This window comes from Cajanus cajan, chromosome 5 (assembly GCF_000230855.2).
Source record: "Cajanus cajan strain Asha chromosome 5, NIPB_CcT2T_4, whole genome shotgun sequence".
Classification (NCBI taxonomy): domain Eukaryota; kingdom Viridiplantae; phylum Streptophyta; class Magnoliopsida; order Fabales; family Fabaceae; genus Cajanus; species Cajanus cajan.
The window spans coordinates 64,709,531-64,734,879 of NC_138521.1; the positions used below are offsets into that span (position 1 = coordinate 64,709,531).

General features: G+C 33.3%; 3 protein-coding genes across 5 annotated transcripts; 2 read left to right on the forward strand and 1 right to left on the reverse strand.

Annotated features, from left to right (window-relative positions):
* Positions 1 to 125: 125 nt before the first annotated feature.
* LOC109811884 (FLX-like protein) lies at positions 126 to 3,437 on the forward strand. 3 transcript variants are annotated; one of them, XM_083075676.1, is made up of 5 exons: positions 126 to 389; positions 553 to 619; positions 1,117 to 1,729; positions 2,741 to 2,880; positions 2,967 to 3,437. In XM_083075676.1, exons 3-5 carry the CDS (start codon positions 1,239 to 1,241, stop codon positions 3,176 to 3,178), a joined length of 843 nt encoding a protein of 280 aa, XP_082931802.1. In that variant the 5' UTR covers positions 126 to 389; positions 553 to 619; positions 1,117 to 1,238; the 3' UTR covers positions 3,179 to 3,437. The 3 variants fall into 3 exon arrangements, with proteins under 3 accessions (XP_082931802.1, XP_020231323.1, XP_020231322.1); XM_020375734.3 differs by lacking the exon at positions 553 to 619 and having other exon boundaries at positions 127 to 389; XM_020375733.3 differs by lacking the exon at positions 553 to 619 and having other exon boundaries at positions 127 to 298.
* Positions 3,438 to 12,015: 8,578 nt separating this feature from the next.
* Positions 12,016 to 14,552, forward strand: LOC109811876 (tetraspanin-8). Its single transcript, XM_020375725.3, has 2 exons — positions 12,016 to 12,662; positions 14,011 to 14,552. Exons 1-2 carry the CDS (start codon positions 12,156 to 12,158, stop codon positions 14,302 to 14,304), a joined length of 801 nt encoding a protein of 266 aa, XP_020231314.1. The 5' UTR covers positions 12,016 to 12,155; the 3' UTR covers positions 14,305 to 14,552.
* An 8,162-nt stretch (positions 14,553 to 22,714) lies between these two features.
* Positions 22,715 to 25,127, reverse strand: LOC145958149 (uncharacterized). The gene is made up of 2 exons (XM_083074631.1): positions 24,525 to 25,127; positions 22,715 to 24,055 (listed from the first exon to the last, which is right to left on the reverse strand). The coding sequence occupies exons 1-2, from the start codon at positions 25,125 to 25,127 to the stop codon at positions 22,715 to 22,717; spliced, it is 1,944 nt and encodes a 647-aa protein (XP_082930757.1).
* Between the last annotated feature and the right edge of the window lie 222 nt (positions 25,128 to 25,349).

Below are 25,349 nucleotides of genomic sequence, written 5' to 3' on the forward strand. Positions count from 1 at the left end.
TGTTGAAGGACCTAATAATTAATTTAGCCATAGTTTTATAATTATGGTTGCCTTACCCGAGTGCCTTCTGCTTCTACGATATATTTTGAAAAAAGCAAAACTAACTGTTGTCTAAAGTCTAAACACACAATGACAGAAATAGTTAAAATCCCTTCTAACCGATTTAGTGAGAAAGAAGGGGTAGTTGAGTAATTGACACCACTATTTCCACATGTATGTTAGCTTTTGTTTAGACAGGGTTTTGGTGATGAAAATTTGGAAATGGGAGGAGAGTTGAGTAGGTGACGCCTTTCATCGGGTGAGTTAAAAGGGGATGATGCATGCTGCGCCCATTCTCTTCATCGACGTCGTTCTTTACGCCAAATAAACACCTCTCTGCTTCCAAATCCGTAACCCTTTTCTCTCTCTTATTCCACTTCTCCTTCATCCATCCCCGCCGATTTTTTATTTTTTTTTTCATTTCAATTAAATATTGCTGAATTTTCTTTTTGCATCATTAACTTTTTCCTTGGATTTTATTTTTTCTATTTCAATTTTGCAATGAAATTTTAGTCTCTTCGTTGCTCGGGACACAAATAGACTATTATTGGATTCGGGCATTCCCTTGCCAATTTGATTGGTATTTATTGTAATTTATGTAAAATTTGCCTCCGCACCATTCAGTTCTGAATTGTTTATTTAAACCAAGGTCCTAGTTCCGATTAACGTTTCTGTATGACGCATAATCATTTAAAAATCTAAGGAGATACAATAAAACCAATGGCTTTAAAGGGAGTGAAAAATTATGGTTCTATTATATTTCGTAATGCTAGCTCTTATCTTGAGGCCTTATACTAAAGTTATGTTTGGATACAAGTTAGAATGTTTGGATACGAGTTAGAAATATTTGGATACAAGTTCGAAGTGTTTTTTAAAAAAATTATACTAAAAATAAGTTATTTTTTGTAAATAAGCTCCCAAAAAAGTTTATAAGCTTGTATTCAAACAAGCTCTAAATGAAACCATCTTTGGAGAGCTATAGGAACTCGCTTTTTAGTTTTGGAATTATGGTTATTACTTATTACATGGATTTGTCTGTGTGTTTCTTAATTGGAGTCGTGGGTATTTGCATTGCAGGTACCTTGGGAGAGTCGGGTATTGGTATTTGCATAAATATTAAGTCCATAGCCTGATGAATTGCTGCTAGGGTCAAGGGTTTGCCATCGTTTGAGGGGCGCCCTTTGCAAATTCCTGGGGAAATGAGGCACCATCAACTTTCTGGTTTTGGTCCTAATGCGTCTCATCGTTCTCTGGAGTCCCTCTCTCCTCATCAGCTGTTGGAGAATAAAATTGCTGCTCAGGAAGCAGAAATAGAGCACCTTGTAGCGGATAACCGGACATTGTCAAGTTCACATGTGGCCTTAAGAGAGGCGCTTGTTGGTGCTGCGCAGGATGTGCAAAAGCTGAAGTCACACATGAGAAGCCTCCAGACTGAAAGTGACATTCAGATCAGAGTTCTACTAGATAAGATAGCAAAAGGAGAGGTTGATATTAGAGCCAGTGATAGTGTGAAGAAGGATCTAAGACAGGCTCATATTGAGGCACAGAGCTTGGCAGCTTCCAGGCAGGAACTGGGTGTCCAAATTCAACAGGCGACTCAGGAATTGAAGAAGGTCCATGGTGATGTGAAGAGTATTCCGGATTTGCAGGCTGAACTGGACAGTTTAGTTGAGGAACACCAGAGGTTACGGTTAGTACTGAAGTCTGTTGTATGGTTATTTTCATCTGCATGTGTATCAGAACTGATACCCAACTTTTTAGGGTATTTAGTTAATTTTGTTGTGGCAAGGCCTAAACTGCCTTTTTGGAAACTAGGATTTTGATAGAACATATTGGCATCAATTGATTGTGTAGCCCATCCTACCTCATGGGAAAAAAGGCTTTTATTGTTGTTGATATAACAAATCAATGGTATACAGCCATACGCTAATGTTCTATAAGCCAAAGCTGCATATTTTATACAGCCACTATAACAAATAAGGTGTGAAAAATGAAGGAAAAATCATAGAAATTTATTTATGTTGGTTTTTTTCTCCAGCAATTGCCCTAATTGATAGCTTATATAGAACCCACATACTGCTGATAAGAACTGTTCCTTTCATTCCACTATGTTATGTCAAGTCTGTTTAGGTTATGAAAATGTTTTCTGTTTTCATTTGTTTTCATAAATTATTACAAAAATGTCACTATATTTTAATTTTGATTCTTGTACTCACTGTTCCTGTAAATAGAAAATGAAATTAGGGTGGCATTTGTAATTATTTATGATAACAAGAAATGAAAATAGAAAATGTTTTCTCAAGCCAAACAAGGCATAAACTTGATGGGATCTGATTGCATTTAAGATAAGGCATGTTATCTTTGAAGTGGGTATCATGAGTGGCATTTTACTACATGTCTCATATTTTATTATCATTATATATTTAAGGTGAGACTGCCATACAATGGAATGAAAATTAGTTCAACTTCCTGAATCATATGACTGATACGAGTATGTACTTAAGGTGTTTTGAAAATCTATCAAATCATGCTTTAACTCAGGATTTGCTATTCATGGCCTCATGGGTGCCATTATATGCTTAAATTCTTAAATATTTGGTATTCCTTCACATCTTGTTGTATATATTCTTTGTTGCAGTTTTAATTATCTCTTTTTCCTGGTAACTTCTCTTGTAATTCTTTAAATCTGGTTGGGTATTAGTGCGGCATTCGAATATGAAAAGAACAAAAACATAGAGCTGGTGGATTACATGAAAGCAAAAGAGCAGAATCTAATAGCGATGGCAAGAGAAGTTGAAATGTTAAGAGCTGAGATTTTGAATGTCAAGAAAAGAGTAAATGGTAAGTTTCTTGCTTCATTATGTCATAGTCTTTTCTTGTGATACTTTTATACACATGTATCTGATTCATTCTTACTATGGAAACAGCACCTAATCTGTTTGGGGCTCCTAGTCCTGTAGACAGCAGTGGTCCCTTTCTTGATGCTTACGGGAGAGCTCATGGTCAGATGACTGCTGGCCAAGTAGGAGAGGGCTTGGTACCAGTTGGTGAGAGCAATGGAGTAGCAGCTGTCAATAGTGCTGGTGGTAGTGGTGCTCATCGGTCAAGTTCATATGATCCCTTAGTAGCTCGGAGGTGAAGTTTAACGACAGTTAATCAGATGCAGCTTGACTTCAGCTTTTGCTGGTAAAATGTATGGGAACTGATGGTTTTTTTCTATGTAAATCTCACAGATTAGGTGGCTTTATTTGTAGCTCCTTTCCGTTTAATGGATACAATTTTTGTGAATTGTTGAATCAAATATGCAAATTGAAGAGGCCTATGATCTCTCTCTCAAACAAAACTAATGGTAGAATGAATTGAAAATCTGATCAAGATGGCCTATTTAATGAGCTATATGATATTGTTCTCAATTTTTTTATCCTAGAGAGCGGAGTCCTATTTTTCAGAGTGAATACGAAACATGCTCGCGTTTTGTTTCCCATCCAACGTGACGACAGTATGAAACCTTTTGCAAATCACTATTGATGCTAGTAAGCGAACTCAAAATATTTCCAATTGTTGGCAGGCATAAAACTTTTTTTTTATAGATAAATTGTATTTGTACAGTTTTTTTTTTTGTACAGAAGAGATGATTAGTGAAGTTGTGTTTTATAAATTAATATTGTTCATACATTGTATTTTTTTCTTCAGAAACATAATAGGATTTGAAACCCTTCTTCCTTGACCATTCGATAAAAAGTTACCTCTATGTTGATCCTTCACACTACAGATTTTTTTTCCTGTGTTCTGTCATTTGTTATGTTTTTTTTTCCTATTAATTTCACCATCATCTTTCATTTTTTGACTTCATTACTATGTTCTTATTGCTCCTAGATTGATGGTGATTATGTATGTAAACTATGGCATTATTTATCTTGAATTTTGTTTAGTTCGATTTCTTTTTGATTTAAGTATTTATATGTGTAGTATAAATTATTTAGTCTGTATTATAATGTTAAAAGTAGTGGCTATCGTGCTATAATATTTTCAGATCTGGACACTATGTGCCGCTATTCGAAATTGATAACTGTCAAGAACATGGTAGCTCGAAACTAAGTTTAAATACTTTGCACTGGCAAGATTTTATTAACATAATCTGAACTAGTGAAATTGGTTGAGTGATTTTTTTGTTTTTGATATATTTTCCAATACTGTCATATATCAGTCTTCTGAACCTATATTACCTACAAGTCTAACATTTATTTGTGTATGTAGGTGTTTGCTTTTTTTGTTGGGATTTAGGAAAATGAATTTGCCTGGCATACATTGTTTAATCATCAAAATGCCTGCCCTTCTACGTAATCTTTGGACATTCCTAGAATTGCTTATATATTTTCCCCACCTGTGCATAAAGCAAGTTATATATCTAATTTTCTCAAAATTTGAAAGATTGGTGTCAAACCACATGAAGGTTGTTAGTTACCACACAAAGATATGCCAACCATTTTGCAATACAGCATCATCACTAAGTCAAAGTATCAAACCGCAACGACAGATTATATCGAGGTTTTTTTTTTTTTTTTTTTGATTCAGTAATCTCGATAGGATGGATTAGCATTTCTCTGTTTTAAAATTTGTGTGGAGTGTGGACTAAATTTTGGCAGGTTGACAGATGGAATGAACAGAGGGAAAGTGGGACTTTTCCAGGACCTCTTTGAAATCATGTGTCGCTTGAATATCCTTCTAATGCATGAGAAGTCTTGAACATTTTGTTGGGTTTTTTTCTTCAGTTATATTTGGTTGAGTCATTGTGAATAAGGCAGTTTGTGGATATTCATTACGTCAAAATGCCTGGAGTCATTTTGCTTTTGAAGTTGATATAATTGTTCTGTGGTGCTTTCTTCGTTCAAAGCATTGAATTTGATATTAATCTGCAAACTCTATTCCATATTTGACTCTTTTTTATTTCAATCTTTCCTAAATGTATCACTTCAACCTAATTAAACAAAGAATTAAATAAATAGTAACTAACGGAACCTTAAAAAAAGTGAATGACAATTTTAGTGCAAGGGTCTGCCTTTATGAAAAATCTCAACCAGTTTATAACACTATGTTTTGGAAAATAAAAGAAATAAAATAGCAACAAATAAAGAAGAAAAAAAATAAAGACGAATTTTAAGTAAAAATATTTCGAAGCGGCGGTTTAATGGTTGTTTAATTTTATTTAGCCAGTAAAAAAAATAGATTTTTTTGTAGTGTTTTACTTCCTTGATAGTAACACTCCGTCTATTTTTTTTAATCCGTTGAAATTTTTGTAAAATTTTATTTCTATTTATTTATCATTTTTAAATTTCAAGATAATATTAATTATTATATTATCAATTATAATTTTATATTTTATCCAACTTTTAATTTACACGTAATAACTAATATGTATTTATTTTAAAAAGAAAAAAAGAATATAATAGGAAACATCAAAATAAAAATAGGAAAATTTATTATATTTTTTAGTTTGTGTAAAATAAATTTTTAATATATCAAATTTTAATATTATAAAGGAACATAAGTAATAATTTTTAATATATCAATTTGTTTTATTTTAATTTAAAAATTAATTTTGGAAAAATAACTATACATATAAAGTATTGTGATTTTAATAGGGTATATACGGTAAAAAGAATGAAACATGAAATAAAAAGATGAGAGTGTACATGTAAAAGATATTTTGATATTCAATTATGTTTTATGTTAACTTGGTATTTGAAAGATGATGGGTTATTACTTACAAGGGAGAGATGCCATCTAACATTTATTACTTTTGCGCTTTTATACCCGCATGAGTCTTTCGTCATTCAATAAAAAACAAATAATTGACATATTTTTTTCTAATATTTCTTAATTATTAGAGTAAATTACATTTTCTTCTCTTAAAAGATTTGAATATTATACTACTTTCTTATCTTCTGTTAACAATTACAATCTCTCTCAACAAATTTCAATATATGACACTTATTTTGTGTATCTCTATGCTTAGATGAGTTGTTAAAGTCTCTAGTCAAAAGTTCAATTGGCCCTAAAAGGAAAATGTATATTTTTCTAACCAAGGGTCCAATTGCCCCTAAGAGAAAAATGTATATAAAGTTTCCATTTTGAACAAAGCTTCATAAACTGTTGTTTTTCAAACCTTAAAGAGAGGTTTTAGAGAGCCAGAGTCTAACTCCCTAAAACTTCTCTCCTCCTTTTATTCTTTCAAATCCTTCTTGAGGGTGGGTGTGTCCGTGGAGGCAATGATTCAAAGCTAAAGCTAGGAATCTTTGGTGTGGAGCTTGTCTTCTTTGAGCTTGGAGTGCTTCTTCCTTCCCCTTCCTCTTCTTTGGTTTTGATTGGCTTGAAGTTGAGGTGAGGGAAGCTAGGACCGTTCATTCTATTTGAGATGTGTGGGTTATACTTGAATAGAAATGAAGAATGAGAGTGGGTATGTTAGTGAACTACATGATTTTGGTTAAGAATGTGGAACTTGAATGGGTTGGTTCATGAAGGTGAAATTAGAGGATTCAATTGATTTTTGGTTACATGTAGTTTTTGATGCCAAAACTGAGTAATGGGTGTTATAAATGTATGATATGATACTTTGCATGCTTTGGATTTCCTGATTTTCAGATACTTGGTGAAATTTGTGAAGTTTGCATTTGCCAATTTTTGGTGACATGCTAGACATGCCTTCGTGGCATTAGGTGCAATTCTAACCAGGGGTTTCTGACTTGTTCACATCGAATGCATGATTGATGGCACCAAACATGAGGAAAAAGACTCGTCTTAAGTTAGGATGACGTCGGACGTGATCTGAGAGTAAGGAAAAATCTCTAACTTAGTGACGCTAGACCCTAGTTGCTAGACCCTAGTTGAGTGATGTTAAGCATGATCAAGGTAGAGACTCCTTGTTTGGACAACATTGAGTGCCATTAAGGTTGTGCTAATTGAGAGTCAGGAAAAGGCTTTTTGTTTGATATAAGATCAAGCGTGAGTTTTGCCACGCCAAGCATGAGGTCCCATGAGGGTCTCTACTTCAGTCACGCTAGATGCAATTGGATGACGTCAGGTGTGAGCGAGGTAAAAGTCCCCTACCTCGATGGCATTAGACATGAGGCATGTTGCATCAGACGTAAGATGCCTGAATGGAAGGTGTGTTTTTAGAATGTTGTATGATGAACATGAGTAGATGTATGAGTTTTATTGCATGTTAAATGAAGTATGAAAATTGTAGTTCTATGTTTTTTGATTAGATATGACATATGTAAATGTTTATATGGTATTGGATGATGATGAGCATACGTATGATGTATATATGCATGATGTTATTGATTTGTATATATATTGACTAGGCATGGCAATCTAACCCGCCCCCGTGGGTACCCGCCCGAACCCGCCCCGATTTGGATGGGAAAAACCCGTGTTTATCGGGTTCGGGTTCGGGTTCGGGTTTTCCCCGATTGATAAAATCGGGAGCGGGGCGGGGGCGGGGATGTTAATACCCACCCCGTCCCCGTCCCCATACCCGCCCCCACCCCCGCCCCGCTTAATAATATAATTAAAAAATTATTTTTATATATATAAACCAAAATTATAAATATTTATATGTAAAAATTTATATTATTTTATTTTTCTTTTATTTTTTTTAAATTGTTCATATTTATTTAAAAGAAAAAAAGAAGAAAAAAAAAATAAAAGCGGGGGCGGGGGGCGGGGCGGGGAAACCCGAACCCCGCCGGGGGTGGGGATGGGGACCTAGATTTTATCCCCGGCGGGTATCGGGGACGGGGGCGGGGGGCGGTTTAAATTTGCGGGGGCGGGGGCGGGGAACGTAAAACCCGCCCCCGCCCCGCCCCGTTGCCATGCCTAATATTGACTGGATGTGATGTATATAGATGATGTATGGTGAGGTGATAATGTTGAGAATGTGGTATGATACTAAGGCATTTTGGCTAACTTAGGACTTAGGAGAGAAAATTGTTTTTTTGAAAAATAATGGTCACACATAGGGAATCTTCAAGTAGTGCTCAGGTTGGTCACTATTGGAAAACTCTCCTCAAGTAGGTCTGTCTCTTAGAGTGGGTTTTGAGGTGTATTGAGTTTTTTCTAGGTCCTTGATTAGTGATTGAGTAAGATAGGAGGTCGAGGGCTACAACCCTTAACTAAATACCTATAAAGGTTGCGTGGTTCTTTGAGGATGACTAGTGCACTAACTTCATATGTGACTTGATAATGCATATCAAGATCGTGGTGTGCCTATACCTAAATGCACTAATCCTAATGATGGAATCAAACTTTCTTAGTGTTAGTGGCAAAATCCGAAAAATCATGTTGTTGGGATCGGTGATCAAATTCGGTTGATGGTCTATCTATTCTAGAGATGATCATGTTGATAGGTCTATCTAGTCTAAAGATGATTGGGTTGATTTGATAAAGTCGAGTCACTTAGACTACTTTATTGCGTTATGAGATCTTTGTAGGTAAATATATGATGACGCATTATTTGAGATGTATACATATGATGTAAGTTGTGGTGTATTCATGTGCGATGTTGGATGTCTTGTTAGACATGGTTTGAGTGAGATATATGTTAACTTTGGAGTGTTTAACTTTCATATATGTTTGTGGTATAATATTGTACAATATAAAATAGTGTGATTGTACTACTGGAGCAGCTTCTATAGATATGCTTAATTGGTACTAGGACACTAAATTACTATATATATATATATATATATATATATATATATATATATATATATATATATATATATATATATAATGTGAGTTTTTTCACCAGGTAAGTTGTAAGGTAACACTAAATATTGACCATTATATATTATTTATTATATAAAAAAACTTGTCTTAATTTAAATATGACCGGCTGAAATACTAGAAATTTTCCATTTGGATACCTGCGGCTTATAGAGAGAAAGATTGATTCTGTAAGGCAGGGTTGCGTATTTAATTATTTATGTTTGTCACTTTTGTTCCTCAATTGCAATTGCCAACCACCGAACATGCCGCGTTATTTGAACTTAATTAGTAATATAGAATTTGAATTTTAAATATATAACTATATTAAATAGTTATTAATTTGTCTGCCACAGAAAATTCCAAACTGGCTCCACTGCACTGGTGAGAATAAGTGCTAATCCATTATAACTGCAGTGCTATTCCATTAACATAAAAATGTAGGTATAATTGAACAGTCCATGGTATCATGTGCTTTTAGCCATGACCATATCTAACATTTGAAGAGTGATATAGTAACGGAAGAAAATAAACAAAGGAAGAAGGGGTGAATGGAACTACAATTTTTAAAATATTTTTTTTTTAAATAAAGTGAAAAGACATAAGATTTTTTTTTGAAATAAACTGATATAGGGTACATCTATTAATAAGAGGTTTATATAATATTTGCCATATTTAAAATGACATGCTCAAACCAACGTACAGACATGCCAAGTGCCACCTTCAATTATCCTTCAGAGCCGGCGGCAGCGACATCTGTCTACCAAGGATACCACTTACTTGAAAATAATGGATTTGTGTCTTTTAAAGAAAATTAGTTGTTAATATTTTAATTATTTAAACATTACTATGCATGCAATTGTAACATTGATATTTATTTTATGCTTAAATATATTTTTAATCTTTTAAATTCAGGATAAATTTATTTTTAGTTTTATAAATTTAAAATTAATCTTTTTAGTCTTTATAATTTTAAAAAAATTTATTTTGATTCTTATATTTAAATTTTATTATTATTGTATAAAATTTATCTAGTAAGAATATCATATTAAATCTAATTAATGTTTCATAACTATTTTAATTTGTTACTTTCAAATATGTTATTGGTAAGTTGAAGGACTAAAATAAAATTTTTGAAAATTACAGACATTATAATTAATGATTTTAAACCAAAAATAATTTATCTTAAATTTGAGATCAAAAATATATTTAAACCTTTATTTTATCAATAATTAAGATAATTTATTTAATCTTTTAAAGCGTGTTACTTAATTTAAAAAGAGTCAAATTGCAAAAAAAAAAAAAATGTATTGGGTTCACTAACATGTTAATCTTGGGCTTTTGTTATTCTAGTGCACGAATCTAACTAGATTGATCTGTCATCAACTCCATCAAGAGAAATAGAGTGGGACCGCTATTCGTCTTGCAAACTAGGGATGCTTTGTACACTGTTCGTCTGATTGCAGAGAAATTATTAGTTGTTTAGAATTATTAATATATCACATATATTTAAAATTTTATTTTATAAAAATAATTTAATAACATTTAATTATATGTTATATAACATTTATGTGATCTACCGTTACATAATATTTTCTTTTTGGTTGTGGATGGGATCTGATTAAAATTGGCATTTTCATATCAGTTAAAATTTAATTAATAAAAAAGTGATTTTTATTATACAATAATGAGTCTATTTTTTAGAATATAAAAAAATTATTTATAAACACGTTGCTTTTAAAGAAACCAATTCTTTAAAAACAGATAATAATTATTTCTTAAAATAAGAAAAAATATGCTTATTTTGTTTAAAAAAATAAAGTTTAAAAAACTCATAAAAACGCTTTATTTATTTATTTATTAAAAAACCTCTTTTATAAAAAAAATAACAAATAAACTCAATAACATATAGATAGTGTAAAATATTTATTTAACTGACATTAAATGTTATGTCCGCAAAGTATCAACAAATAAAAAGAGGTTAGTAATAACTTTTTTTACAAAATCTTTTGAATAACGTTTTAATATTAACTAAAATTGCTTAGAAAAATATAAAAATGTGCAAATTTTGTACTTTATGATTTTATAATTTTAATAAAATTTAATTAATACAAAAGATGTTAAAAATATATTACAATCACTCTTATAATAAATTTTCATTTTATAAGTTTTATTATCTCTATTTTTTTTTTTCATTCATCCTTATTTGACTATAGGAAGTGAATTTGGCTCTCGTATTAAATAAAATCTATTTGGTGATGATGCATTGTATCAGACGTATTCCGCACGATGCACTAATTTCTAAAGCACCCTAGCGGTCAACCCACAGATAATGACTTAGAGCAATTGGTAAAATTTCTATTAATTTTAGTTTATTAAACTCCGCGTGTTTTGTGGTCAGAGATACATTAATGTCTTGTCAATTACTGCTTCTATAGGGTACAAGCATCTTCATTCATCCCATGAAGAATAATTGGTAAGGGGAGTAAATTTTGTGAAGAAATTGCATTACTTTCTACTTATAAGTCAAACCCGAATGAATCAATTTCATTTGCCATTCAATAAACTAAACGTATGAAAACATCTCATCATTATTTTTTGTTATGGTGCCTTTCTGAGGCAGTTGAAGTTGGTGACCTATTCTTCTTCTTGAAAAAAAATCTCACGAATTGCGTAGTGAAAATGAAAAGGAACATAATAAGAAATTTCCAAACTGTTTTATGAAAAACAAAAGAATTTATTACATTTTTGTTATAAAAGCCTTAAATAAATATAAGAAAAATGAAAAATTAGCCTTATATGTCGATTACGTAAAACACTTTTACTTTGTTATTTAATCATAAATTCACCAATTATTGACTATTAGGATTAGTTTAGTGGTTGAGTTGGAAAGGGTTGGGTTGGGTGAAGAACTAGATTCAATTCTTATTGCGATTATTTTTATAATTTTTTTTATCTTTATAAAAAAAAATTCACCAACTATCATGTCCGATAAAATGACTAAATTATATTGTTGGTACTTTATTTTTAAAATTTATCATAAATTGGATAATTAATTTATGATAATATAAGATGTATTTGGAAAGGCAATGTATTGAAAGGTTGAAATGGAAGAAAGGCACGGGCACAGCCCATGGGAGCAGTTTAAGGAAAAAAGAAAAACAAGAAACGTCTCTTGTTGGGGGTAATGAAAGAAATGGGTATAAGCGTGTGAAATAATTTCTCTCTTATCTCAGAATTCACAACAGACAGATATATAGACACACACACACGGAAACAACCCTTCAATCTTCATCATATTCATATACAATCTCTCTCTTTCTATCTGTTGAAACGGTGTCGTGTTGAGCATGGTTCGGTTCAGCAACAACGTGATCGGGCTCTTGAACTTCCTGACCCTCCTCCTGTCGATCCCGGTGTTGGTGGGAGGAGTGTGGCTGAGCAAGCAGGGGAGCAGCGAGTGCGAGCGGTGGCTGGAGAAGCCGGTGATCGCGCTGGGCGTGTTCCTGATGGTGGTGTCGATCGCGGGGCTGGTGGGCGCGTGCTGCCGCGTGTCGTGGCTCCTCTGGGTCTACCTCCTCGTCATGTTTCTGCTCATCGTTCTCCTCTTCGCCTTCACCATCTTCGCCTTTGTTGTTACCAACAAGGGCGCCGGCGAAGCCGTCTCGGGGAGAGGCTACAAGGAGTACAGGCTCGGGGATTACTCTAATTGGCTGCAGAAGAGGGTTGACAACCCCAACACCTGGAACAGGATCAAGAGCTGCTTGAACTCTGGCAAGCTTTGCTCTGAATTCCGTGATAAGTTTATCAACGACACCGTCACTCAGTTTTACACCGAGAACCTCTCCGCGCTTCAGGTTTCTTCCTTTCTTCTCAAAATTACTGCTTCTTTCTGCGGATCTCTTTTCTACAATTTACAATTGGGGTTTTTTTAATTTAGTATCCAATTCAAACACAACGGGATCGCCCTTTTGCTTGTCCATGGGGAAGATCTAAACTCTTTTTTTTTTTTTTTTTTTTTGTATCTTGATAATCTGGGTGTCTTAATTAGGTCATTAATTTTTTTATGGAGCTGTTTTTGTGTGATTTTTGAATTCAAACTGGGGTTCCAGTTCTAAGTTTTGATTGTTGAGAATTTAATGGTTGTCTTAATTAGACCGTAGAGTTATGGTTGAGCTTGAGTTTTGTTTGAAACTGAAATACTTGCATGATGATGGTATCTGTGCCCTTTGGCCCCACCCCTTTTAACTTTTTTTGTCTCCTTGCTCTTCTAACGTGATTTTCAATTCAAGTAGTTTTATGGGAAAAAGTGAGCATTCTGCATTCGTCGGATCAATTTTGTGAGTTTGGTGTACTGGTATTTTATATAGTATTTATGAGTAGTAAAGGTTGGGCTCTTTTCGAAAGGGGGACTTTTTAACTTGGATAGCCTTGCATCTGAAAAGGCTGTCTTCTACTTTGTTTTCTATTTCCCAATGTATTTTTTGTCGGACTTTATGGCGTTCTTGTATTTCATTTTTTTTTTTAATATGACTAATGGATGATGCTACTGCTGCTGCCCACTGAGCTAAAAGTTCACTTTTTTTTACATCTTTTTGCTCTTCAACCTGCATGAATCAGGGTGCACTTCTCTTTCCAATAAAGTAATACAAGTAGTATTTGGAAGGGTCTTGGTGTATGTTTGGTTTTCCGGAAAACACAATTTTTTATTAACGGAAAAGATAGAAAATGTTCTTGGTTAGTGTTTTGAAATGTGTGATATTTCCGTTTAACTCGATCAGAAAACAAAGTGAGATTTTTATGTGTCTATTATTCCGCTAAGAGTATTTCCACCATTTAATTTGCTTGGGTACAGTGGGATCCACATACTTGGTGGCATCTCATGGTCTATATTATCTCGATAAGGGAAATATCTGCCTTCAAGACAAGACTTTTCCATATCCTTTTGATATTGAGTTACAGTTATACACCTTACATTTATTTGTTTAATGTATTAGAATAAATGGAAATATAACTGTTGAGGTATACACTTTCCTGAATGGATATCTTACTATTGAATTTGTCTGTGTGACAGACAAAACACACAAGTACGGATGCTTTTAGTGATACGTCTTGTTATTAACTTGTTTCCTTATAGTGATGCCTTTGGTTTATAAATGTTAGACACCTTATGGATTTGAATTTGTTGGATGTGTGTTTGTGCAGTCTGGATGCTGTAAGCCTTCAGATGATTGTCATTTTACGTATGAGGGTCCAACAAACTGGACAAAGAGCACAACTCCATACACCAACACTGACTGTGATTCTTGGAATAATGACCCCAACATTTTGTGCTTCAATTGTCAATCATGCAAGGCTGGCTTACTGCAAAACCTCAAGACTGATTGGAAGAAGGTGGCCGTTGTGAACATTGTTGTCTTGGTGTTCCTCATTCTTGTGTACTCCATAGGTTGTTGTGCATTCAGGAATAACAGGAGTGACAATTGGAAGAGATATTAGGATCATTAGATTCAGTATTATTAGCCTGTGTAGATGAGTTTGCTAGGCCATATGAAGTGCTGGATTTTTTATTTTTTTATAATGGGCTTTATATATGCTGTACTTATACTGTTTGCAGTACAGTCTGTTATGTAAATTGCTCACTTTCCTAATTCCTAGTATCATCTGTACGTAGATATTTCTGGACACTGCATTTCCTTCTGTTTCAATTCAACACCTTATATAGTCCAGTGCTGATTGCTAAATAATCACCCTCTACGTCATTGGTGCTCTAGAAGAGTTTTATTCTATTTTTTTAATTCCTTTAATTTATACTACTTTTGTGAATTTGAATTTTCAACTTTTTTAATTTATTCAAATTTTTATATTTATTTAAAACTCAAGTTTGTATTTTTTCTACTTGTTTTTTTTTTAATAAATTAATTTCATTAAAAAAAATTTAGTTAAAAACTATTAACCAAAACATCAAATTTCACTTGAGATTTTAAAAATCTCAAAATTTATCAATGCAAAACTAGGTTTCACATCTTATAATATTTATTAATTCTTTTAAATTATTTTTACTTTTAAACCTTTGAAATTATTTTATATTTTAATTCTATCATAAGCAACTAATGATTTGGGATAAGGGTGTTCTTGAGTCAGATTTTTAAAAAATTTAAATTGAATCTATTCATTTTATAAAAATAGATAAGTTAATTGATACATTTTTTATAAAAGTAGATTGGTTTAATTTGTTAAAAATATGGATTGAATTTTTTAAAGTAGATTCATTCCTTGAGATGCGATTATTCACTTTATATTTAAATATGAATCATTTTTTGAAATTTTTTTTTTGAATCTAATCAAATTGATTTATTTTGTAAAAATGGATTCTGAACTAGTTTTACAAAATAGATTGATTCAAATTTTTCTTAAAATAGATCAAATTTTTTGATATTGATCTAATTGGTTTGGATTTTTTGCGTACTTCTAATTTGGAAAATCAGAGCTATTATTGTATTAATAAAATGATTTTTAAATAACTCACAAATTAATAGATAAAAAAATAGAAAATGGATAAAAAAAATTCACATGAACTAGTAAAGTTTATTTTTATTTGTGAAATTAGTAACAACAATATATACTATAAAATAGGAAGAGTTTGAGTAGACAATTGAGTTGAAAAAAAATAATTAAAACAATGAACAAATTCAAAGAAACAAATGTAATTCAATAATAAAAAAAATCAAGCTTAAGGTGTGATCTCTGTTAATTTTTTAAGGTGATCATTGGTTTTTTTTTTTTTTTCAGTTTAGACGAAATAATTTTAATTATTAATAAGCTCTAGATCAAACAAAGAAAACAAATGTAAGTCAATATTTTTTAGTGCTCCTTCATAAATGGGCCCTGAGCTCCTCCGGCCCGTACTCAAGCTACCACTGGAATTGATTATATACATGGGCCTGTGGTGAATATGGCGGTAAAAAATAATGACTAGATCTAAGAGTAGAAAGCTATTTTTCTTAATAATTTTATTTTATTTATTCACTTTTTTTTTTTTTCCGAATCAAACAACCTCATAAATTAATTTTCACTCTACTTCTCTTAAATCAAACAACTCATACTTTCATTTTATTTGTTATCTATTCCTCTCTTCTTTATTTCTGCAACTTACACTTCTTTCATTTCTTTCCTCTAGGGCCATACAATTTTCTTTAAATAGTTTGATTATTTGATTCAATCCTTAGTATCTTTTATGTTAATTTCCAGTGGTTTTATCTTATCCTTAAGCAGCTAAAAGTTTCTAAGTCAAGTTTTTATGGTTTAGCTTTGGCGGTACGATTTTAATTTTCCTAATTTGAATATTAATATTTTTTTGCTTATAAAAGAATGTGACATCTCTTTTGTTTCTTCTTGGGCACTATCTCTTTCTCCTCCACTGAGAGACTATGTGAAGAAATTCGTTTTGTCATCTCAATTCTTTTGTATCTTTCACAATTTAAAACTGTATTGCGAGTTGTGACACACCACCTCGTACTATTTCTTCTATTCCAACGCCTTTTATTTTCAGTGAAGATTCCCCTCAGCAAAACGTAATTGATGGTCCAAAAGATTTGTGTTATCCGTTCGAAATATGGATGAATAGATGGGAACGGATATTCTAAGCAGTAACATTATCATTACATGGATCTTAACTATTTATTAAATTAATTTTATGTAGCACTTTACCATTACATGGATCGCATTAAAGGATTTTCTTTGGGGTGATCGAAGGTGTGTTAGTGGTGAAAGGCTATGTCATTATCAATATTCAATATTCATACTAGTGTTGAATTACTGATGTCGGAGCTCATTGGCCGTCTTTTGGATAAGGAAATATTCGTTTCCACTCTTCGATTAGTGAAATTAGACTATAGTTTGCCGTGGTCCAGCACGCATGCGTCTCGTGAATGATATACATAACATTATTCAAGTCATTTTTTCCCTTCTTTGTCCTTTAGATACTATAATATTTATGTATCTATATACTATTTTTACCTTTTCTGTTTCTCTCATTTTATCAAATTAGTCACTAATTGGTCGTCTACTATGTGACATTGTCACATAGGACTTATTTTTTCTTCCTTTCTTTAACATATCACACGTATATCTTATCGAAGATTTTTTTTTTTGTCCTTCCTTTCTTTTAGATATTACATAATTCTATTAAGTCAACTGAGATATTATTATGTATAATAAAATTCTCTTTTTAAACATTTAACATGACTAAATATTCAAGAGTTCAACTTAAGATTCATAGTTAAATTAAAACAACACCATGCCAAATGACCCACTTAGAAGTAGGACTTGGTGTGTTTGGATAATATTGTGAATCTTTTCAATTAAATCAATTTAGTTAAAGTTTTAAAAATAGTAATTATTATTAATAATTTGTATGCAAAAGAAAAATAATTTTGTAATAAACAAATCTAATTAAAATATATTCATAGTATAAGAAACTTTATATTTTATCTAATTGCATATTGTTATGGAATAATGTATGGAAATTTTATTTATTTTTATAATAATTATCTTAAAATTCGTGTTTAAAATAATTTCTGAATGATCCATAATATTAAAAAGTTTACACCAATGATACATTAAAAATAAAACTCTTACATAAATCAAGAAAAATTGTGTTTGATATATACAACTTAGTCACAAGAATAAGAAAATTATTACATAAAGTCGCCGTATACGTGTAAACAACTTAAAATAATAAACATTAAAATACAAAATTTAATGGAATATATATATATATATATATATATATATATATATATATATATATATATATTAATTCTATTGGAATTTATATATTTGATATTAAAACAATTATTAGTCTCAACTAGGGATGGCAATGGGACCCCATAGGGGCGGGTAATAGTAAACCCGCCCCCGCCCCGCTAAATAAAAATTGGCCCCATACCCACCCCATATCCGTGCGGGTATCCATTAAGCGGGTATCCATGAATTTTTTGAATACCCACGGATATCCACGGATATTCATGGATATTTACAAAAATTTTAAGAAATTAAAAAAATTATATTACAAATAATTTTAAGTTTATATTTTAATGTCATTGAAATATTAAAAATAAAAATTCAATGTTAATTTTGAACTTTTATTTAACGTTAATTTTGTTGAAATAATAATAATAATTCAAGATAATTAATAACTTAAAATACATCAATCTCACAAGTAAGTTAAAATCTCATCACAAAACTACAATAATTAAATCTCATAATTCCAAATGAAAGTAAATAACTTAAAATACATAAATCTTATTGGTCCAATCAAAGCTATAAAATTAATCAAATTACATCTAACATAATTTTATAACATGCTTAACACATGTCGGTAACTTCATTAACCTCACTTTTGTAAGAAAATAAGATGAGAAAGTGTAGTTTTAGGGTTATGTCGTACAAGAATAATTAGGATATTTAAGAAATAATATTAAACGGGTACCCGCAAGTATGAATATCATCATACTCGCCCCCGCCCCATTTATAAACGGGTAAAAAATTATCCGTTCCCATTATCCGCGAGTACCCAGTTAGCCTATTCATTTATTATCCGTAGCGAATTTTATCCACAAATACTCGCGGGTACGAGTATTTTTGCCATCCCTAGTCTCAACTTCATGCTCCCTTTTGTCACGTATAATTAACTTTAATCCACTTTTGGGAAATAACCCGTGAAATAGTGATACATTATTGTAGGGAGGACACGAGTGCAAACCAATTCAATGATCATATGAAGCTGAACTTAATTAATGAAACGAAAAAATTTGGATCGGTTCTCACTATCGAATTGGTTTGAATTAAAAAAATTGCAAATTCAATTAGTTTAGTTTAAATATTGATTTTTGATTTTTCATGAATCAAATTAAATCAATCAATCTAATTCAAGAAACATTTATTATTATTTTTATTTTATTATCATATTTAGTTTAGATCGTGAAATCTGGACTTTTAGTAAAAGATAAATCTATTCAAATATGAGAATTTCTCGTTTACATTTCACTATATTTTAAATTTGATTAGTTTGTTGACTTTGTTCACTTATATTGCATAAAAGAAAACGTAGATTTGTAGATTTTGTGGTGGTGACTTGCCACTTGATAAATTTTATTTTGAGTATGACAAATTTAACTTTAATTTAATGGCGCTATTTTTTTTTATTTTAAGTTTTGTTATGCTGAGTATTTTAAATAAGCTGATTTATAATATTAATAAATAAATTTATAATATAAAATATTTTATTTAAGTAAAATCAAACCACTCCAAAATAATTAAAGTTGATTGGATCATATAAAAGTATGTTTCAAATCTAATCTAATTCTTCTCCATTCCTCCTGTTTACGGTGGAATTAAGTTTTATGGGCTCTTTTTATTTAGACTAGCACGAAAAACGTTTCAATTTAGATATGTGATGTTTCTGAGTTTTAGTCTTATAAAACGAGAAGAGGAGTAGTAGGAAGATTTAGTGATTACTTGTTTCTAAAGATTCTTCAATAATTAACAAGCAATAATTTCCAGACATATAAATGTAAAGATGAACAGGATGAATAATTGAAATATTTGCAATACAAATCATGGTTCAACTTACATAACGTTCCAGAATTACAATGCTGAAGTAATATAACTACGTGGGTTTAAACGAGATAAATTAAGAAAACTACGCTAATTCTACTCCTAAAAAGCAAAGAAAAGTGGTCAAGAAATTGATACCCAGCAGATGCGTGCACGAAAGCCATATGCGCAGGCAGAGAGTGCTTACAGAAATGTGAGTATGAAATTTCCGACCTCTTGAAAGTACATATTTCTTCGTGTTTATAGAGTCAAATGAAGGTGGTTAATTTTAGTGCATGTGCGTCATGGAAAAGTAACCGCCATCCACTATGCCCAATAGGTGGTTTTAGAATGTAACCTCTCGTAACCGCTCGTTCCACTCTTTCTCTTTTCACTTCGATCCATTTTCCGTTAACCGTTCTGAGATAACTACTTACTACTTGGAAACCTTCAGTAATTTCCATCTTTCGAGCACTTCTCGGTTTGATTCGACTCATTTTTTCGACTATATTTTGAATATGGACAGCTTGAGCTTTTGATACTTCCTGAAACTCCTGAATGTGCTTTTCGAGTTACCTGGTCTTCGAGTGATCCTAACAAATGCCCCCCTAGGAATTCAATCTTGATGCACATACTACCCAGAGAGATTTGAATTCCTATCGAGAGTTATTTTTGAATCCTCATCGAATGGCTTCAAATAGTGACTTTATATTTCTTCGATGAAAACCTATCTCGATCCTTAAATTTCAGAGTATTAGAACCTTGAAAAAACAAAAAGTGGACTCGGGCAGCACCAAAACTGTAAGTAAACTTGCCTCAGTATTCTGTTATTTGTTATTTCGAGTATCAGCATGGAAACCAACTTGACTATAAAGATGTGTCTTCCCATCTTAGGTTTCGACCACAAAAAGCCAGATAAAGGGAAGGGAAAACTAGTGATCCCTTCTTCCAAGAAAACTCAAAAGCCTTCCAGTGAGAAACTTCTTAAGGATGCGATGAAGTCGGTTCCCAAGGTATTTTTATTTTGATTTCGATCACCTTTCCTTCTTTCTTGATTTTAAGATATTTGCTCATCATAGGACGTCGAAATCATCCACATTGACTCTTCTCGAGAAATGTCGAGAGATATACCTCTTGTTCCTGGGCATCTCAACATGTTCATCTTTTCACCAACCCTCATTTTTGTTAACTTTAATCTTTTCTTCTAATCCCCTCCATTTTTGCAGTTGGGACTTGGATCAAGCCCTCCTAGAACCAGCCTTCAAAGTCGAAGTCGAGCAGATGGTCGAAGACTTGCTTGCCTTCTCTGACCTTCCTCTTGCAATCCATATCGAGCTACAAGAGTTTACTCAGTCTTATACTCTTGCCTCAGATCTTCGATCGAAGTGGGCTACCACTTTCTAGGAAGTGGCTCAGATTGAAGTTGAAAGCGAGGGAGATTGTGCTAAACTCGAAGAGCTCCGCGAAGATCTAATCTCCGTTCAGAAAGCTACTGAGGAGATGATCCTTGTTTTAAAGAAGTTACAACAGGAAGAAGTAGATTGCACAACGTCCATTGAAGCCTTGCAGCATGAGTTGAATACTCTTCGCTCGAAACAGGCCGCTTTGAAGACTCAAAGTCAAGACGTTGTGCAACGTCAGAAGAACTTAAAAGAAGAAGGCAAGGTTATCTCTTCGAGACTGGCCAAAACTTTGGAGCACAAGAAACATCTGTAGAGTCAATGTGTTGCTCGAAGGCAAAGCTTGGATGAGGCTTATAAGGCTTTTAAAGATTTCAAGTCCAAGTTTTGTAATAATTAAATTTTTCAATCTTGATTTTTTGAATTTCTCTTTGGCTTGTAATGAACAACTATTTAACATTGTGCTATCTCATGAAAGTGTTTCAAATATTTTCCATTTATAACTTTGTTCACATTTGAATCGATTTCTTTAATCACGTATGCATTTTTCGAATATGCTTACTCGATTATAAAGGGACCTTCCCAATTAGGAGACCACTTCCCAAAGTGTCGAGATTTTTGATCTATGGGAAGAATCACTTTTAACACCAAGTCACCAACTCGAAAACTACGTGCTTTGACTCTTATTGTATGATTTATCGACTCTTTCCTTTTGTTGAACAAGGTTTTGCAATGCAATCAATCTTTCTTCCTCTAAAGAAACCAATTCATCATACATTAAATTCCAATAATCCTCCATAGGTAACTCATTTTGTTTCTGTATAAGAATTGATTGCAAATTAATATCTATAGGAAGAATAACCTCGTGCCCATACACCAGTTTTATAAGGAGTAGTCTTCGTGGCATCTCTAGGTGAATTCCTATAAGCCCATAATATTTGGACATCGAAAAGCAGTTTTCGATACATCATTAGCTGCAATATCAATTTGGTTATATCCAGAATAACCATCAAGCAAAGTCATAATTTCATTACCTACAGCAGCGTCTATCATAGTTTCAGCAATGGGCATAGGATACTCATCCTTGGGAGTTTCCATGTTGAGATCTCGAAAGTCAATACAAACTCTGAGTTTCCCGTTTTTCTTTATAACCGGCATTATATTCGAGATCCAGTCAGGGTATCTCGAAGTTCTGATGAACTTTGCCTTCAGCGATCTCTCAATTTCCCCCTTGATTTTCTCGATTACTTCGGGAGCAAATCTTCGAGGACTTTGCTTCACGGGTTTCTTTCCTGGGATCATAGGTAGCCTATGCTCCACCAACTCTCGATCTAGTCCTGGCATTTCATCATAATCCCATGCAAAGCAATCTTTGTATTCATGCAACATTCGAATTACCTCCTCTTTCAGCTCCCCTTGCAAGAACTTGCTAATAAAAGTGACTCGCTTATTCTCGACGGTTCCCAGATTAACCTCTTCGAGAGGATCTTGGGATTCTAACTTATGTTCTTCATTAGCGGCCCTTTCGAACCCCAAGGGTGAATCATCGAAAATACAGTCCAGTTTGAGTTCTAGTTCTTGCTCTTTACCCTTTTTTTTTCTTCTCGACCTCTAGGTCTGTTTTTTCTTTTTGCTTTTCATTTTTATCTGAGACTCCTTGGTCCCTTTGATTTTCTGTTTTTTGTTTTTCTTCATTCTTCTTTTCGATTTCGAAGTCTTTTCCCTTTCTCTTTTGTTTTTCTTTCTTTATTGACTCGAAATCTGTCTCCTCTTTCTTTTTTGTTTTTCTTCGGCCAAAATGGTCGTGCTAACCTCATTGTCAAACTGATCTTTCTCGGCCAAGTTGGCCGTTTGATCGGCCACGTAAGCCGCTATTCGAGCTAAGAAGCTCGAGTAAGGATTTTCTTCCTTCATTCATCCAGTGGAGCCGAATCCTTTTCGGCTCGAATCATAAATCCCTTTTTCACATCCCAGCAAAAGGTTTTCTTGATTCCTTCCTCTTCGTCCATCACACCAGAATTGTAAGCCTCGAAAGGCTTGGTCTTCGCAAATGTTGTTAATTGCTGATCAGCAAAATACATGCCAACTTCATAAGTTTTTTGATCAGCTTCGAGGACCTCTAACCCTTCATCATCGTTCCAGAAGAAAACCTTCTGGTGTACGGTCGAAGGAACAGCACCTACCCCATGGATCCACTCTCGACCTAGCAACACGTTGAAGTTTGCCTTGGAAGGCGTCACTATAAACATGGTAGTCCTCTTCACACTTCCGATCTGTACATCGAGCAGAATCATACCCTCAGGATGTGAAGACTGGCCTGCATAGTCGGAGATCATGATGTTGTGGGGTTTCAAATCAGCCAAGGATTTCCCAAACCTTTTCAGCATTGTCTTAGGCAAGATATTCACAGCTGCGCCTCCGTTGATCAGCACCTTGTTCACCTCTTGTCCTTCGATCATCAAGGTCAGCAAGAGAGATTTAAGGTGCCCCTTCATTTCTTCTGTGGGAGAGTCGAACACCGCTGAGTTGAACTTGGGGAGAACCCTCGAGATTTGATTCACCCATATAACTTTCGACTCATAGTTAGGATCCTCAAAATAATCTTCTCGATGAATGTCCTCTTGTTCATTGACGGACTCCATAGCCCCGGCATACTCGGAAGGCAAAATGGAAACTACCCCACAAATGTCTTCATGTATTTCTGCCATAGCTATATAACTCTCGTGAGTTCCAAGGCATTTGAACAAAACTCCGTCGAAGCCTCTTTTGTACAATTCATCATTTAGTAAGAGATAATTGAGAGCTTGGAGTTTAATTTTCCTTTCGACCTTTATATTAGGATTTCGCATGTATTCGATCAATTCGCTCCTCCAATCTTGTTGACTTGCTGAACCTATACTTAGAATTTCTCTATGGTCTAACACTTCACTCTCTGTATAAATCAGATATTCGAGACATTCTTTACTAATTTTATATCCAGAGGCTATCTGAGCCAACTCATTTGCAATAAGATTTGAGTCCCGAGGAATGCGTTGTAACTCTACTTCATCAAACGTGTCAAATAACTGCACAGCTCGCGTCTTGAATTCAACTAACTTTTCATTTAAACACTTATACTCTCGAGTTAATTGTTTGATGACCAGTTGTGAATCTCCTCGAATTACCACATCTTTAGCGCCCAATTCTTTAAGAATCTCAAGTCCAGTAATGAGTGTTTGGTATTCAGTTTCATTATTCGAGTATCCTGTATTCTGCTTTGGTTATATCGAAACTGTATTTCTTATTCGAATTCCCTTCCATATTACCCCTTGGTTTTAACATTTGACACTGGTACGTAGGTCCGGGACGTAGTTCTGCTAAATTAATCTCAAAATCTTCACTCGAAGCTTCACAGTTAGAATCTTCACTAAAATCAGAATTTTCTAAATACGCTACTTTCTCTTTTCGAACAGATTTGTCAAATTTTCTCAACCTTTCTTTTTCCCATTTAATTTGTTCGATCCTTCTCACCTTCTCAGCAAGTTGGGCCATGTCCCTCAATTGTTCATTTACTAATTTCTTGCGTATCGAAAAATCTAATCTTGTTGCTGCAATTCTAACTAATTCATGTTCAGGTATATTAGTATAGCATCGAGATTTCAATTGCCTGAACTTATTTAAATAGTCATCTAACGTTTCATTATTTTGTCTTTTAATGTTCATTAGATCGACTATACTAACCTTCGTTTCTTCTCTAAAGAAATGCTCATGGAAACTACCCTCTAACTGTACCCAAGTATGTATCGAATTAGGAGGCAAAGTGGTAAACCATGTAAAAGCATGTTTGGTTAATGAACTAGGGAAATATTTCATTTTCAAATATTCATTATTTGCTAAATCCCCACATTCAACCCCGTACCTAGCTATATGTTCCACTGTTGACTCAGTTAATTCTCCCGCGAATTTCGATAATTTTGGGACTTTTACTCCACGGGGTAGTTCTACCTGTGTGATATAATCAGGGAAGGCTGACACAAAATATGGACGTTCATTTCGACCTATATCGAATCCATGTCTATTGAGTATCCTCTCTACCATTTGGTCTAAGTCATCCTGTGGGTTTCTATTAGGTCGAACTACGTTCTGGTGAAAATTCTCATGCCCCCCAGGATTTTCCATCTCATTCAGATTTCCACTCATGGCTCTCGAAGGTGACCCCTCACCTAATTTATCTCCAATTTTATTTATCAATTCATACAGAGGAGTCATAATATTATGCATTTGTGTTGACAGCGAATTGACCATGTCATGATTACTGTGGTCCATTTGTTGTCGAAGAGCCATCATGGCTTGGTTACTAATACCCGTAGGTATATAACTCCCTGGTCGAATCAAAGAACCCTCCTGACTTGTTCCTATATGCTGATACGGGTCTTGCATAACAAAACCCATGCCATTCGGCCCAGGATTATATCCCTGTGGGGATACATGCATTTGTGAATTGGGTCTTATTAACGGTATTGGCATTTCGACATGCACAGGTTGGGTATTTCGCCAACTCTGTGG

Bases quoted from the DNA above. Each gene is read 5' to 3' on its own strand.
- LOC109811884 (XM_083075676.1), top strand. From the start codon at position 1,239: ATGAGGCACCATCAACTTTCTGGTTTTGGTCCTAATGCGTCTCATCGT. The intron at 1,730-2,740 runs GTTAGTACTGAA...GTTGGGTATTAG, and splicing joins GAGGAACACCAGAGGTTACG to TGCGGCATTCGAATATGAAA. The intron at 2,881-2,966 runs GTAAGTTTCTTG...CTATGGAAACAG, and splicing joins TGTCAAGAAAAGAGTAAATG to CACCTAATCTGTTTGGGGCT.
- LOC109811876 (XM_020375725.3), top strand. From the start codon at position 12,156: ATGGTTCGGTTCAGCAACAACGTGATCGGGCTCTTGAACTTCCTGACC. The intron at 12,663-14,010 runs GTTTCTTCCTTT...GTGTTTGTGCAG, and splicing joins AGAACCTCTCCGCGCTTCAG to TCTGGATGCTGTAAGCCTTC.
- LOC145958149 (XM_083074631.1), bottom strand. From the start codon at position 25,127: ATGGCTCTTCGACAACAAATGGACCACAGTAATCATGACATGGTCAAT. The intron at 24,056-24,524 runs GTTAGTATAGTC...TAACCAAAGCAG, and splicing joins TCTTTAGAGAAGAAACGAAG to AATACAGGATACTCGAATAA.